The following is a 15,230-nucleotide window of genomic DNA, read 5'->3' as shown; positions in this document are numbered from 1 at the left end:
AGTCGACCAACAGTCCCTGTAGTATAGTGGAGCATCTTTTGGGTATCTGTCCAGGAGTGGTATAGCTGATTCTTGGGGAAGAAGTATTTTTCTGAGAGACCACCAAACTGATTTTCAAAGTGATTATACAAATTTTTACTCTCTCATATATAGGTATACATGCATATGCATATATAGAGATAGAATTTTAGAAATTTTAATTTGGAAGACTCACAGTGTCCGGTTTCAAACTTTACTAGTCACCTACAGTAATCACAAAAGTAGTGTTATGATTAAAACCTAGAAAAATAGATTGAGCACCATTGGGACCAGTGAATAATCAATATTCATGGAGCTATTAGAGTTAGTTTAATAAAGACATGAAGGGCATGAAAGGTTTTGCTAAATAATATTGAGCGACATGGATGGAATACAAAGAAACGTCAGCACTCCCTTCAATAATTTGCAACATAATGTTCATTTCAAAATTAATTAAACCTGAATTTGTGTCTTAAACATAAAAATGAAACCTATTAAAACTTCAGAGAAGACCAATGAGGTCTTTTAGAGGCAAGTAGATATGTCTTAGAGGAAATAAAAAAAGCACAAACATTAGGTATAAAATTTGAATTTATCAAAATCCAGAATTTCTGCTTATCTGTGTATGATCAAGAAAATGAAAAGATAAACCATAGTTTGGGTTATAATAGTAGCTGTATTTCACACAAATGAATTTCATTTGAATGGATTCTGGAATATACTTATATTCACACACATATGCAAATATGAAGCATGTGCATATAACTTATGTACACATATATAAAATATAAATAATAAGTAAAAATGAACTCTTAAAAATTATAAATTGCGTGTGTAGTTATATTCATGAATTGTATAGCATATATATTATATATGTCCAAAATGTCAAGATCAATGAAGTCCTAAAAATCAGTAGTAAAAAGATATCTCAGCATAAAACATGTGCAAATTAGTTTGTAGTAGAAAATGTATAAGAAGATGGCAAAGAAATACATAGATATGTGGTTCATATTGGCAGTTATCAGAGAAATAAAAATTAAAGGCATTTCAGTCTCACTTCAATGACCAAAATTGAGACTAGAAGTGGCAAATTTCTATTGGTGAGAATGTGGAATGACTTCCTTATATTGTGGTGGGTGACGTCAAATACTAGGGCCACTTCAGAAAACTTGGATAATTTCTTGTAGTTGAACTTTTTAGCACAGCAACTGCATGCACACTGAAGTATCTAAGAGACATAAAAGCTTTGCCTGCAAAAGGACAAATTCAGGAATATTCATAAAAACTTTATTAATAAAATCTGCTAGCTATACAAAGTGCAGCATCAGTTAGAGTGAAACAATAAACTTGGGTTTTAGTATTTCTTGTCTTATTGATTCTGCTTATTTTGATTGTTTTTTGGTTCGTTTTGAGAAAGTGTGGGAGAGAAAGAACATGAAGTTAGGTGGCGAGGGAGGTAGGGAGGAGCTGGAAGGAGTTGGGGAAGAGTAAGACCAATATATATTGACTGTAAAAACTTTTAAATAGAAGGTAAGTTGGGATTCATATAACATTATGGATAAATTTCAGAAATATGCTGAAACTACTTTTGTGAAGAAATCACAGGAGAAGAGGCCCACACGGAGTGTTTTCAGGGAAGCGACAGTGAAAACAATACGATGATCTTCTACACAGCTGTCAGGATGCTGGAGTACAGAGTAGGCACAGCAAAAGGAACTGTCACTGTGGTGGCAAAGCAAAATGACGAGTTTGGTATGTCCTCACAAAATTAACCACATTCTTTTTTCTTTCTTTCTTTTTTTTGTAACTTCAAGTCTGCTTTATTTTTTATTTCTTTTATTGGATATTTTCTTTACTTACATTTCAAATGTTATCCTTTCCCAGTTTCCTGTCCAGAAACTCCCTATCCTATGCTTCTATGAAGGTGTTCCCCCACCCACCCACCCACTCCTGCCTCCGTGCCCTGGCATTCCCCTACACTGCGGCATCGAGCCTCCAACAGGACCAAGGTCCAAGAGCCTCTCCTCCCATTGATGCCAGATAAGGTCATCCTCTGCTACATATGTGGCTGGATCCATGTGTACTCTTTGGTTGGTGGTTTAGTCCCTGGGAGCTCTGAGGAGTCTGGCTGGTTGATATTGTTGTTCCTCCTATGGTGTTGCAAACCCCTTCAGCTCCTTCAGTCCTTTCTCTAACTCCCCCATTGAGGACCCCATGCTCAATCCAATGGTTGGCTTCGAGCACCATGTAATCCAACATTCGATTTCCTTGGAATTGATCCGAGAACCAGAAGCTCATGTACACAGAGAATTTGCACACAGATGTTTCCTGCAGCATTAACTGCTAATTTCTAAGCCTCAGAAACAGCAAGCCACTCTTCAGTTAGTGAATGGATCAAGGGTTGCTTATCCAGACCACAGAATATGATTTAGCACAGAAAGAAATGAGTTGCCAACCCATAAGAAGACAGAAAAACCTCAGATGTAGGATATTAAGTGAAAGTCCCAAACCTCCAAAGGCTGCATGTGCTACATAATTTTAGCTGTGTATTTTTCTGTGGCCTCAAACTGCTTCAAATGGTGCTCTTTAAAAAATCATAGAGAACAATAAGATATAAGTAAGATAATATAATTCAATATAATTCAGATAATACTCAAAAAGAGAAAGACTAAAAAAGACTACTTTTCCCCTTTCAGATGATATTCCACAAGTACTGTAGGGAGACATGGGGCCAAAAGCTGATGATGTAATTTGAGGGCGTCACACCATCTAACGCAAACAACAGGGCACCAAGAGTAGTGGTTTTGATATTAGCTGTACCATAGATTACTGAGGGAGTTCTAGAAATATGTCATCTAGGTCCATCTCCAAATATTTGATTTGTGTTGGCCTGAAGTGTGGCAATGGGGTTTCAGTATAAGTTTCTCAAGTGATTATACTTGGAATCCTGAGTGGGAATTAGAGTTGCTGAAGGAAACTTTAAGCTATGTCCACTCCACCGAGGAAGTCTTGGTCATCAGAGTTGAAGACAAGGCTTGCTTGCTTGGAAAAATGTAAGAATTGCATCTACCAATAATAGAGGCCTGAGAAGAGTCAATGCTTTTCAATGGCACCTACACAAAAGGAAAATCTTCCTTCCTGAGAGATTTGTGGACTGACCCCTCTGATGGATTTAAATACCTGACCTATAACTTTCTCTTTTGAATCTCTAGATTTGAATTTTGGAAGGCTTTCCTGGTTCAGTTCCTATGCAGGAAGATGGAGAGCTGGGTCTTCCCAGACCACCTTGTAGCTCAGCCTTTCTGGCAAACTGCCTACTTAGATAGATGAAGACACCTGGGCCATCAAGAGGTGCAGCCGATGTTCTATTATCCAGAGCTCAGGCAGAGGAAATCTCTACCTCACCCCTCTCCCTGTGAAACAGGAAGAAGTACACTTTGGATTCAACATAGTTTCAAAATAAACCCTAGTCACGGACCCCCATTAGAGTTTTTACATAGTACACTTAGGAGCAGAAGTTATGGCATAGTCGTTTCTGCACAGTTTTCTTTTTCTCATCTCATATTTCCATGGAAACCATGGAGTCTGAATGATGGGCAGGCAGTAACTATTTTCATGTGACCCAAGCACCTGTTCTGATCAAGAGTTTTAGCAAATGTACTAAAAGACAGGATTTTTTCTTTAAAGCTTGCTTTTCTTTTTAGAAGAAAAGACTTCCCATGGGGCACCATAATCAATAATGAGCTTCAGTGCAGAAAGGTTTTACAATGAATATCACATTTTTTTTTCTTTTTGGTTCATTTTAGCAAACACATCTAAGGAGCCAACACTCATATATTTGCTTAGACCACATAGTTTCATTGCTTTATTCTACTGTTAGAGAGTCTGTTGACATTAAGGAGAATGGATACCAGTTATATTTTATGGAACAAACTAAAACTTCATGAAGAATTGGAAGCATATTTGTGAGGAGCATATTTAATGACTTAGAGTGTCCTGGGAAGTACCTTGTGGACTCTTCTCACCTTTTGCCTGCTTTGAAGCCAGAATAGCATGGTCTCTATGGCTCCCCTCAGCTTGGCATTGCCCGATATCAGGATGGCTGCGTGTCCAGAAGGACAAGCTGCCATCATTCCTATACAAACCATCACTCCCCCCTTATTGTGCCATAGCACCAGTAAGGGGATTGATATTAAAGCAGCACAGAAGGACACTACATAAAAACAGAGAAAGGAGACCAGAAATACGATGGCTCTGATGTGTGCCTCAAGGCTGGGGTCACGAGAGCCTCTGATTTGGGACTTCATAGTCCTCATGTGACTTCCCAGGGAGATAACCAGCACTCCAGAGGAAACCAGGAAAGCCAGAGAAGGGGGGACAGAACCCACATTGCAGAAGATAAACGAGTAAAAGAAATTGAGTTTTGCAATTTGCAAGTTGAATTCTGTGTTGTTCATGTGCAACACGGACGTGACAGTGGAGAGAGGTCTGCTAAAAAAGTCCCACAAACAGAGGGCAGTGCAGATGCAGGAGAAAAGAAGAGCAACTAGAAGCATCTGGAGAAATCTCCTGGAGACCCAGCTTGCTAAGTGGAGCGGGAAGGTGTGAGAGAAACGGACAATCTTGGAGCAGTAGAGGAGACTGAGGCAGGCAGCAAGCCAGAGGCTTGCTTGGTTTGCGATCATCCAGAGAGTGAGGATGGCTTGGTAGTTGTGGCTCAGTGGGTCTTTCATTTGCTGGAAGCAAGCGAGCTGAATAGCATCCAGAAGCAGAAGGCCCTGCAGGAAAAGCCGGGTGACGCTGAGACACAGCAGTGCAATGTCACAGTTGTTCAATGGCTGCTTTTTTACCATGTCCCAAAAGTTTACCAAGACAATGAAGGCATTGGCCAGGATTCCCACCGCAAACTCCACGACTGAAAGGAACAGAAATGAAATCTTGGCTTCATAGGATACGGTCAAAACAGGAGCCAGAGTCAACATGATGCTCCTTCTCTGATTAACTAACCCAAAACTCCGATTTCACCCACCAGAGCAGGAAAGGATATTTCTTGAACTGAGAGCTTTCCTTTGCAAAGATTCCAAATCTTGCCCAGGTTTTTTTTTCCCCTTATGAAGACAAATCCCCAATAAGAAACCTGGAAGGGATGTTGTCACTTTATAGTATCTTGTGGTTTGGCATGAACGCTTATGATAAGGGAGGAGCAATGATGGGTCTTGCTCTTGGATGATGCAAAAGCTTTAATAAACTCAGGTGTACCTACCCAACAGCCCCACCCCACCCCTAAGTCACAGTGCAGCAACGGGAATGTAAACAAGATTGAGTTTCAGTTCCCTAACCAGGCAAGGTCTGGTTTTACATGCCCACATGGATCTCTCTGCACAGAGAAGAGGAGGATTTGTTTATGGGCCCAGGGACACTGCCTGTAGGCAAAACAGAAGCCATAAGTGATCTAGGCTTTGAAATGGGGTCTCTTCACATTTGCATTTCTCATTTCACAACTGAGGCCTGACCTACCATAAGTATTCTTTAATATGATTAGGTGAATGTTCCTATCCAAGAATTCTTTTTTTTTTTTTTTTTTTTTTTTTTTTGAGACAGGGTTTCTCTGTAAAGCCTTGGCTGTCCTGGAACTCACTCAGTAGACCAGGCTAGCCTCAAACTCAGAAATCCGCCTGCCTCTGACTCCCAAGTGCTGGGATTAAAGGTGTGCGCCACTACTACCCGGCTCCAAGAATTCTTAATCCTCACTCTCCATGGTGTACAAGACAATCTAAGCTACATAGAATTAAAGCAATGGTGCAGAGGTGAAGAGAGGGCAGGAAGGTCACAGTAAAGCCTAGAGAAAACAAGCCAAAGGGGACTAAATGGGAACTACCATTCACATGAAAACAGAATGTACTCCTTACTGAAAGGGCTCATTTTACTTAGAGGGAAAATACCACCAAACGGCCACAGATTGTAAACATAGCTGAAAGAAACAACTTGATGTTAAAAGGGAAAAAAAGAGCATTGGCAGTAAACAGACTGGGTGGTGACATCCTGAAGGACAAAGGGTGTCCCTGGTAAAGAGCAGGAAAAGCAGAGAACATCACCTCAAGGGCTATAGAGAAAAAGAGGTTGTTTTACAGACAGAGGGAGCCAGACTGGCCTGCAGAAGGAAGTGAGATTGGAAGCAAGGGTTCAGGCTGTGCTGGGGGGTGGGGGTGGGGGGCAAAATGACTTCTTTGGCTTGTGTGTGAGTTAAAATATAAAATGGCCAGTGACTGGTTCTTTTCCCAACTTGTCCCCACTCATTCACGGAGATGTGCTTCAGTTATTTTCCTAGGGTCAGGCAGATGGAGCATGGCTTGGGTCATACTCATGGGAAAGGGTTGGGATACCCTCTCTCAGCAAGTGTGAATACCGGAAATGAATCCCTGCATCTCTGTTATTATGGGGACACTTAGCCTTACCTGGGGTATCACATGATACTGGGGGGAACTGGAATCTTCTCTTATTGTTAGTCTCTTTAATAAGAGAGTAAGAATGGGCTCAGAGGGAAGTGTGAGGACAATAGTATTAGATTTAAAGGGAAAAAAACCCAGGGCAGGGAGCTGTTGCATTAGGGAAGTTAGAGAAGAGGAAAAGAGAAAACTGTGCCCTTTGTTACCATGTGGTGGAAGATGGTAGTGGTGAACTGCTTCAGATGACAAGAGGAAGCTATGAGTGTCCAGGGAAGCATGCCCAGGCCAAGCCAGTATCCAAGAAAAAGAAATAAATAGAAGAAAAGAAAAGAAAAGAAAATGAAAAAAGAGTGAGTGAAGAAGAGAAAAAAAAAAGGATACAGATTTGCGTGTTAGACAAGCAATCAGGTTGAACACAGCTACATGGTTATAGCTGCATAAGCTGCTGAAACTGAATCAGGGTAGGGAAGCAAAAGCACATCATACCATAAAGGAAATAATGATTCCTCCAGTCTCTTCTGGTAAGAGGACGTAAGTCAGCCTTCCCAGGAGCTGCTTTCTACTAAGTAGATGACAGGTGTAGCTGTAACTTATGTTTTGTGTAGTTTAGCCCAGAGGTACATTTCATTCTTTCGATCTTGAAGACACAGCTTTTCAGCAGTAGCCCTCAACAGAATGCTGATCAAGCCTTTCATGACGGTCTTCGCTCTGGAGAGGTAACCCTGATGTCGTTTAGGAGATGGCTGAAACTCCTAACGAAATGAATACAATCCTTTCCACTATGAACATCCAGAGACCTAGTTCCAAAGCCGTTTGTTCACGGGAAGGGGTTGGTGTCTGGACTGGAGTTTCCGTCACATGGTCATGTAGTGCTGCCAAGAAGGGGTGCTCATTGAGGAAAAGATAAACCAAAGAGCCCCCTGGCATTCCTGCCCCAAGAAACAGGGACATTTCATGCTTCTGGACAAGGACAATAATGAATTGTTCAGTTTTTAGTTCCCTGCTCCTAAAATGACTAGTTATTTCCCATCTTCTGTTCTAATCACAATTTTCTCATGTAATCAAATAAAAAGGACTGAAATTAGGAGTTCATAATCCTCTCCTCCCAGGCCCTCCCTTACACATTCTTTCCCTCATAACCCCCTCCCATTCTTTTCAGAGAAGGGAAAGCCTCCCTTGAATGCAACCCCACCCTGGGACATCTAGTCCCGGCAGGGGTAAGCACATCCTCTTCAACTGAGGCCCAACCAGGCAGTCCAGGTAGAAAAAGGGGGTCCAATAGCAGGTAACCGAGTCCACAGCCTCCCCTCCAATAGTCAGGGGACTCACAGGAAGAACAAGTTGCACATCTGCTATAAATATGTAGGTGGTCCAGTCCATGCATGCTCTTTGGTTGGTGGTTCAGTCTCTGTGAGTCCCTCACCCTGGGCCTCGGATTGTTGACTTGGTACGTCTTCTTGTGATATCCTTGACCCTTCCGGCTTGCACAATTCTGTCCTCCATTCCTCTACAAGACTCCCTGAGCTCTGCCTGATGTTTGGCTGTGGGTCTCTGCATTTGTTTTCATCTGCTGCTTGATGAAGCCTCCCAGGATACAGTTATGCTAAGTTCCTGTCTGCAAACGAGTGGAGTATCTTAATAGTGTCAGGGGTTGGCTTTCTCACGTGGGGTGAATCTCAAGTTGGGGCAATTATCAGGGAGTCATTCCCTCAATCTCTGTTCCATATTTATGCCTATGCATCTTGAAGGCAGAACAAATTTTGGGCTGAAGGTTTTGTGTATGGGTTGATGTACCCTCTGTCCACTGAAAGTTCTGCCTGGCTATGGGAGGTGGACACTTCAGTCTCCATATCCAATCACTAGTAAGAATCTCAGCTAAGGAGGAGAAGAGGGAAGGGTGCTGCTATTGGGATGTAAAGTTAATAAAAAAATAAATTATTGAGAAAATACATATTTTGAGATAAGTAAAATATCATTTTACTTTTAATGTCATTCAAATGAAATAGATAATGTATTTATTCAAACTATATATTTGATTTACCCAACTTATACACTGTTTTATACATTTTAATTACAAGTTTGAAAGGCAAAAAAAAAATAGTTCATAATTCTGCCACTTGCTTGGACATTCGCTAGTGCAGGGGGCTAGATTGATGAGTCCCACTAGGTGGCGCCAGACCATTTGACTTCTAGAATTCCCAGTTTTCTGGTCCTGTGTGCATGCCTTGGGCATTTATTTTAGTTCAGTCATAATTTATTCCTATATTTTATGTAACTGAAATGTTAGACTCCACTTAATGTATTATTGTATGTTTAATTTTTTTTTAATTTCAAATTTCCTTGCAAATTCTACTTCTAACTTGTTAATGAGACAGTAGAGGTTTCAGAAAGATCAAATGATCAAATACCTTGGGCAAACTCACCAAACTTAAACACGAAAAGCTAGGATTTCAGCATTGGTATCTTCTCTAAGTGAGAAGGATGCCCTGCCTTGATAGGATGAGAAAGTTTGGCAATGTTCTTTCTTCTCAGTCCAATATATATATAGAGGGGTTGGGGTGCAGGCTGTCTGTCAAGATGACAAGCAAGGTATTGAGAAACAACCTCAGGGTGGTAGAGGAAGGAGAGACATAGTTCAATCCCATCCCCAGAAGAATTGGAAAAAGTGAATCTGGGTATATTCATATGTCTTCAAGAGACCACTGTTTATGGCTAAGGAAAAAGCAGAAAAATCTCACTAGACTTGTTGAAACAACATGTTTGTCTCCATACAAGGTTAGCACAGGTATTAGTAAAATAAGACACTGAAAAGAAAACTCGGCAGATTTTCTTCAGATGGATTTGGGATGAGGTCTTCTTTTATTACCTCTTCTGGACGACCTGTGTCTTCTTTGCTGTCATCCTTCTGTTGTAGAACTGCCATAGCTGAATTCAGACTTCTGTTAGGAACTAACGAATAGGTTAGGAACTAACCTGTTGTGTAGCCATTTAGAAGGCACCCAGCCTATGTATGTTCTTTGGTTGGTTGCTTAGTCTCTGCCAGCTCTGAGGCACCTGGGTTAGTTAATACTGTTGTTCTTCCTATGAGGTTGCCATCCCTTTCAGCTTCTTCAATCCTTCCCCTCACTCTTCCATTGGGGTCCCCAACCTCAGTCCAATGGTTGGCTTTAAGTATCTGCATCTGTTTCAATCAGGTGCTGGTAGAGCATCTCAGAGGATAGCCATGCTAGGCTCTTGTTTGAAATCACAAAATGGCATCAGTAATAGTGTCAGAGTTTGGTGGCTGCTCATGGGATGGATCCCAAATTGGGCCAGTCACTGGATGTCCTTTCCTTCAGTCTTTGCTCAATTTTTGTCCTTGCATTTCCTTTAGATAGGCACAATTCTGGGTCAAAATTTTGAAGATGGGTGGATGGCCCCATCTCTCCACTGGGGCCCCTGTCTATCCACTGGAGGTGGTCTCTTCAGATTCCATCTTCCCACTGTTGGCCATTTAGGCTAAAATCATTCCCATGGAGTCCTGGGAGCCTCTTACATCCCAGGTCTCTGGGACTTTCTAGAGGTTACCTCCCACCCCCAACTCCCCATAGCTGCATATTTCAATTCATTCTCCTGGTTTTCTGGGCTTCTCTCCTGCCTCTCTCCGTACTCTGTCCTGCCCTCTTTTGTCTCTCCTCCTCCCCTCTCCCATTCTGCTCCCTCCTCTCTTCCTCCAGTGATTATTTTGTTCTTCCTCCTAAGTGAGACTGAAGCATCCTCACTTGGACCTTACTGTTTTATCTGTACATTTTAGCTAATATCCACTTATTAGTGAGTACATACTTTGCGTGTCCTTTTGGGTCTAGGTTACTTCACTTAGGATGATATTTTTTGGTTCCACCCATTTGCCTTCAAAATTCACGATGTCCTCATTTTTAATAGCTGAATAATATTCCGTTGTGTACATGAATCACATTTTCTGTAGCCATTGATATCTCGAGTGGTTGTACCAGTTTGCAATCCCACTAGCAATAGAGAAGTGTTTTTGTTTCTCCATATCCTTGTCAGCATGTGCTGTCATTTGAGTTTTTAACTTAGCTGTTCTGACTGGTGCAAGGTGGAATCTCAGGGTCATTTTGATTTACATTTCCTTGATGACTAAGAATTTTGAACATTTTTTAAGTGCTTCTCAGCCATTTGAGATTCCTCAGTTGAGAATTCTCTGTTTAGCTCTGTACCCAGTTTTCTTTTTATCTTTTGAAGCATAAGGAATCTTTTATTGGATATTTTATTTATTTACATTTCAAATGTTATCTCCTTTCCTGGTTTCCCCTCTGGAAACCCCCTATCCCATCTCCTCTCCCCCTGCTTCTATGAGGGTACTTGCTCAGCTACCCACCCACTCCCACCTTCCCGCCCTAGCATTCCTCTACACTGGGGCATTGAGCCTTCACAGGACCAAGGACCTCTCCTCCCATTGATGCCTGACAAGACCAGTTTTTAATTGGGTTATTTGGTTTTTACAGAGAGTCGGGTCAATCAATGGAATAGAATTGAAGACTCAGAAATAAACGCACACACTATGGACATTTGATCTTTGACAAAGAAGCAAAAGCCATACAGTGTTAAAAGGAAAACATCTTTAACAAATGGTTCTGGTCTAACTGGTGGTTTGCATGTAGAAGACTTCAAATTGATCCATATCAATCACCTTGTATAAAACTCTAGTCCAAGTGGATCAAGGACTTCAACATACACTGATCTACACTGAACAGATATACTGAAGCCAACTGAAGATAAAGTGAGAAATAGCCTTGAAGTCATTGGCACAGAGGAAAGTTTCCTGAACAAAACACCAATGGCTCAGGCTCTAAGATCAACAGTTGACAAGTGGGACCTCAAGAAACTGAAACGCTTCTGTAAGGCAAAGGACACTGTCAATAGGACAAAATTGCAACCCACAGATTGGGAAATGATCTTCATTAACCCTACATACAATAGAGGGCTATATCCAAAATATATAAAGAATTTAAGAAGTTAGACAAAAAAAAAAAAAAAACCCAATTATTAAGAAGTGGAACTTGTTAGTCTCCAATTTAACTTACAGTATCAGAAGCCTAAAGGTACAGCCCCATAGTTTGCATTTAGTAAGCCATTTGGGAGATTCTGATGCACACAGCACACTTGCATTTGTAAAGCACTAAGATATAGCGGGGGGGGGGGGGGGGAGAACTTTGTCAGGAGCTCAGCAATGACCACTCACTCTGCAGGAACTGGAACATGGCTTGCATACTGGTCTTTTCTTCAGGATCCATGTTGTCTTCTTAGCCATGGGAATTATTTGTCGTTTCCTTGAGTGCTTAATAAATAAGATCCAACAGAGCTGGAGAGATCATTTGCTGTTTAAGATGACTTGTTCTTCCAAAGGACCTGAATTTGTCTTCCAGCACTCATGTCATGTGACTCACAACCACCTGTCTCTCTAAGCCCGTTTCTGGCCACTATGGGTTCTCTCTTATATACATGTGGCATTTACTCATATAGGCATGCATACATGCCCTACTTGTATACAAATAAAAATAATAATAATTACACAAACCACTTTGGCTGGGTGTGGTAATACATGTCTTTAATCCCAGCTCTCAAGAGGCAGATACAAGAATATCTCTTGTGACTTGGAGGCCAACCTGGTCTACATAGTGAGTTCTAGGTCAGCCAGAGCTCCACAGTGAAACTCAGACATAGATAGATAATTGATTGATTGATAGTTGGATAGACAGATAGACAGATATTCAGTTAGACATTGAAGGATCTTGGTTCGTTTTGAATATTTTATAGTTTCCAAGGTCCTACAAAGCTCTCTGAGTTGTTGTTCTTATGTGAGGTATGTAACAGTGAAGGGAATGTAGTATGAGTTTTATTCTTGTCTAACCAAACGTAGCTCCCAAAGAGTGCTGAGCCAGAAGTCTGCAGCAGTTAAGGTTGGAGCATGTGGTTAGCCCAAGTGGGATTGCCCAATGGGATTACCATTCTGTGTGGTGAGTAGTACCAAGTGCCTATGTGATATGAGCCCTCTGCTTCATTACTGACAACCCCTTTGTTGGATACATGACTTTCCCAACTAGAAATAAGATCAGTATTCATTTTTTCCCACATAATAGCTGGTGATATGCAAGGAATAACTAGGCGAGAATTCTTAGAAAGCCCCGACATCTTTCTTTTTCTTGTATGGAAACTTGGCTGCTATGATTGGAGATACCCATGAAAGGACAGACAAATGTCAAACACTCAGCCCTATAACCTCAGATCCCAGAGCAACTGCTGTCTTCCAGGCTCTTCTTTCTATGATACATGAAAACTCCTTGTCTTTGAGCCATGATGTTTGAGTCTATTACTGGAAGCTGAATGCTAATACTAACTAATTTGAATGCTAATCTAGTCTTTGGGGATCAAACATTCAGAGCAAAAAAAAAAAAAAAAAAAAAAAAAAAGGAGTGAGAGGAGGAAAAGGGTAGGCGTGACAGAGGAGAAAAACTATTACTAAAATATTTACAGAAGGAGAGAAACAAGAGGTACCTTGTGTTTAAGAAGTGTTCAAAATCTAATTGTCTATTACAGCATGTGATACCAGGAAATGAAATGAAGAGGTAAATTAGATTCCTAAGTTTGCTTGTCACAATGAATCAGAAAACAGGAGGAACGGGAGTAGAAATAAAAGATGCCTTTAGTTCTTCTATTTTAAAGCATACGACTTCATCACACATAACTGTCAAAGGGATGTGGACAGAGCCATACTAGTATGCTGTGAAGTTAAGGCTTCTCTCTCCCCTAGCTCATTTATTTTACCCTGTCCTTTCCCTCCAGTTACTAATTAATCTTTATTCCAAATTTCTCAAGGTCTCATGTACAGATAGCTTGAAGATGTTTAGTTGTCACACAGTAGAGACTTCAGTTGTGTTTCTCTGGATTAGGTGCTATACAGCCAGTAATGATACCAACACAAAACCATATGATTAGGGGCATAAACAGGCTCACTTGGCAGGGGCTGTGGGCAGGAATGGTTCCATGATTCTTTCTGCTGCTCGGGTGTGGAAACTCCACTGCCCAGATGAAACTAGGGGCCACCAGACTGCATTTACCCTGTGCTGCAGCAGAGTCCTGGGTTCAAGGGAAGTACCAATATATCACTCATATACACATAAGATGTGGGAGGTAGAAGCTGGGGTGCCCTGACTCCCGGGTATTCAATTGCCACTGGAAACCCTGCAGGAGAACCAGGAACAGAGGGTCTGAGGTCCATGGACCTAAGGACAGCCCAGGGGCAGCCAGGTGGGTGGAGGGAAACTATCTTAGCTCAGCAGTGGTGATTGCCTGGGAGCACAGAGGGGCCTTTTGTGGGAGACTTAGGTTGTGGCTCTGTAGATGAAGGCTTTCTCCACACTCCCCATGGCAGTTCTTGATCAAAGAGAGTCCATATTTATCTATACTGTCTATTGACTGTTCATCATGATAAATAGGTGCATAGTACCTCCTCAGGGTGGACCAGAGGTTAAATACCTTTTCCAGAAAGGAATGCCCAGCAAGGGAAGCTTATTGGTGAAACACACAGGGCCTCTAGGTACTTCATTATTGTGGAGAACTCTGTTCTGATTTATGTGACCATAGGTCATGTTCCTATGTAGGGAGTGTGGTCACATGACAGGGACCTGGTCTGAAGCAGGTGAAGTTCCTGCTACAGTGCTTTCAACCTGCTCAACCTTACCAAGTTTCCTGGTATGCTCCATTGTCCCACAGGTAGGGACTCCTTTTAAAGAAACCTGGGCATTTTTCAAGTTTCCCTTTGGTCCACAACCATGAACTAAAGGGAGGAGGTTTTTAATAAAGCTAACAGAGCTGCAGTACCTTGGGTGGTTATGAGCCATGCCCAGGTCTCTCACAGATGGTAAGGGAAAAGGCTAGGGAACACTATGGCACTCATTCTTTGAGGGGGTCTTTGTCTAACTGACATGGAGTTCAAGCAGGAAACAGTGGGCCCTCTGGGCCACAGTGGGTCCCAGAGAGCAATGTGGGAGAGAAAAGCACTCTGGGAAAGTGGACCGGGTCAGAGAAGAGGACACAATGGCAAAGCCTATACATGGCTGTTAGACACTATCTGTGAACTTAGACTGTTTACCTTTACAACAGATTAGCTCTCCATCCATGGTATGAGAATGGAAGGAAATACAACTATCAAAGACCATTTAGAAGAAATCATACATATTTACTTATGGTCATATTTACTACCATATTTTTTGTGATTCAAAGTTGATTGATATCACTTATTCTTCAACAATCTTCGTCTAAAATTGAATGAAAGTGAGAATGTATTACGCACTTTCCACTAAGCCATCATATACCCTTATAGGACGCATGCTTTTTACTTTACATATACAAGATACACACACACACACACACACACACACACACACACACACACACACACACAAACTACAAACAATTCATAGGTTTTTGTGGAGATTTGGAGGTTGTACAGGATAAACTGGAGTGATTAAAGTTTTAGAAGAGATATTTGTTTGTACTGGGTGAAAGAAGACCACTTGAGCCTCTCAGGGAAGGACGAGCAGGGACCCTTTACTTACATGGCCTGGAAATATTTAGAAACAGCAACAGAGACACATATATTCCCATTGTGGGTAGTAAGAATGATAGCATAATAAAGTAGTGTTTGTATGAAGGATCAGAAGTGTCACATGAAGGTTATACATCATCTTCACAGATATTAGAAAC

General features: G+C 41.4%; 1 protein-coding gene across 1 annotated transcript; it reads right to left on the bottom strand.

The window, feature by feature from the left end:
* Nucleotides 1-4,004: 4,004 nt before the first annotated feature.
* On the bottom strand, nt 4,005-5,000 carry Tas2r38 (taste 2 receptor member 38). Its single transcript, XM_034519764.1, has one exon. The coding sequence runs from the start codon at nt 4,998-5,000 to the stop codon at nt 4,005-4,007; it is 996 nt and encodes a 331-aa protein (XP_034375655.1).
* Nucleotides 5,001-15,230: the final 10,230 nt, after the last annotated feature.

Source organism: Arvicanthis niloticus, chromosome 15 (assembly GCF_011762505.2).
Source record: "Arvicanthis niloticus isolate mArvNil1 chromosome 15, mArvNil1.pat.X, whole genome shotgun sequence".
In the NCBI taxonomy this organism is placed as follows: domain Eukaryota; kingdom Metazoa; phylum Chordata; class Mammalia; order Rodentia; family Muridae; genus Arvicanthis; species Arvicanthis niloticus.
Note: the sequence above shows the minus strand (reverse complement) of the source record. Positions and strands in the feature narration are given on the sequence as shown.

Bases quoted from the DNA above. Each gene is read 5' to 3' on its own strand.
- Tas2r38 (XM_034519764.1), bottom strand. From the start codon at position 5,000: ATGTTGACTCTGGCTCCTGTTTTGACCGTATCCTATGAAGCCAAGATT.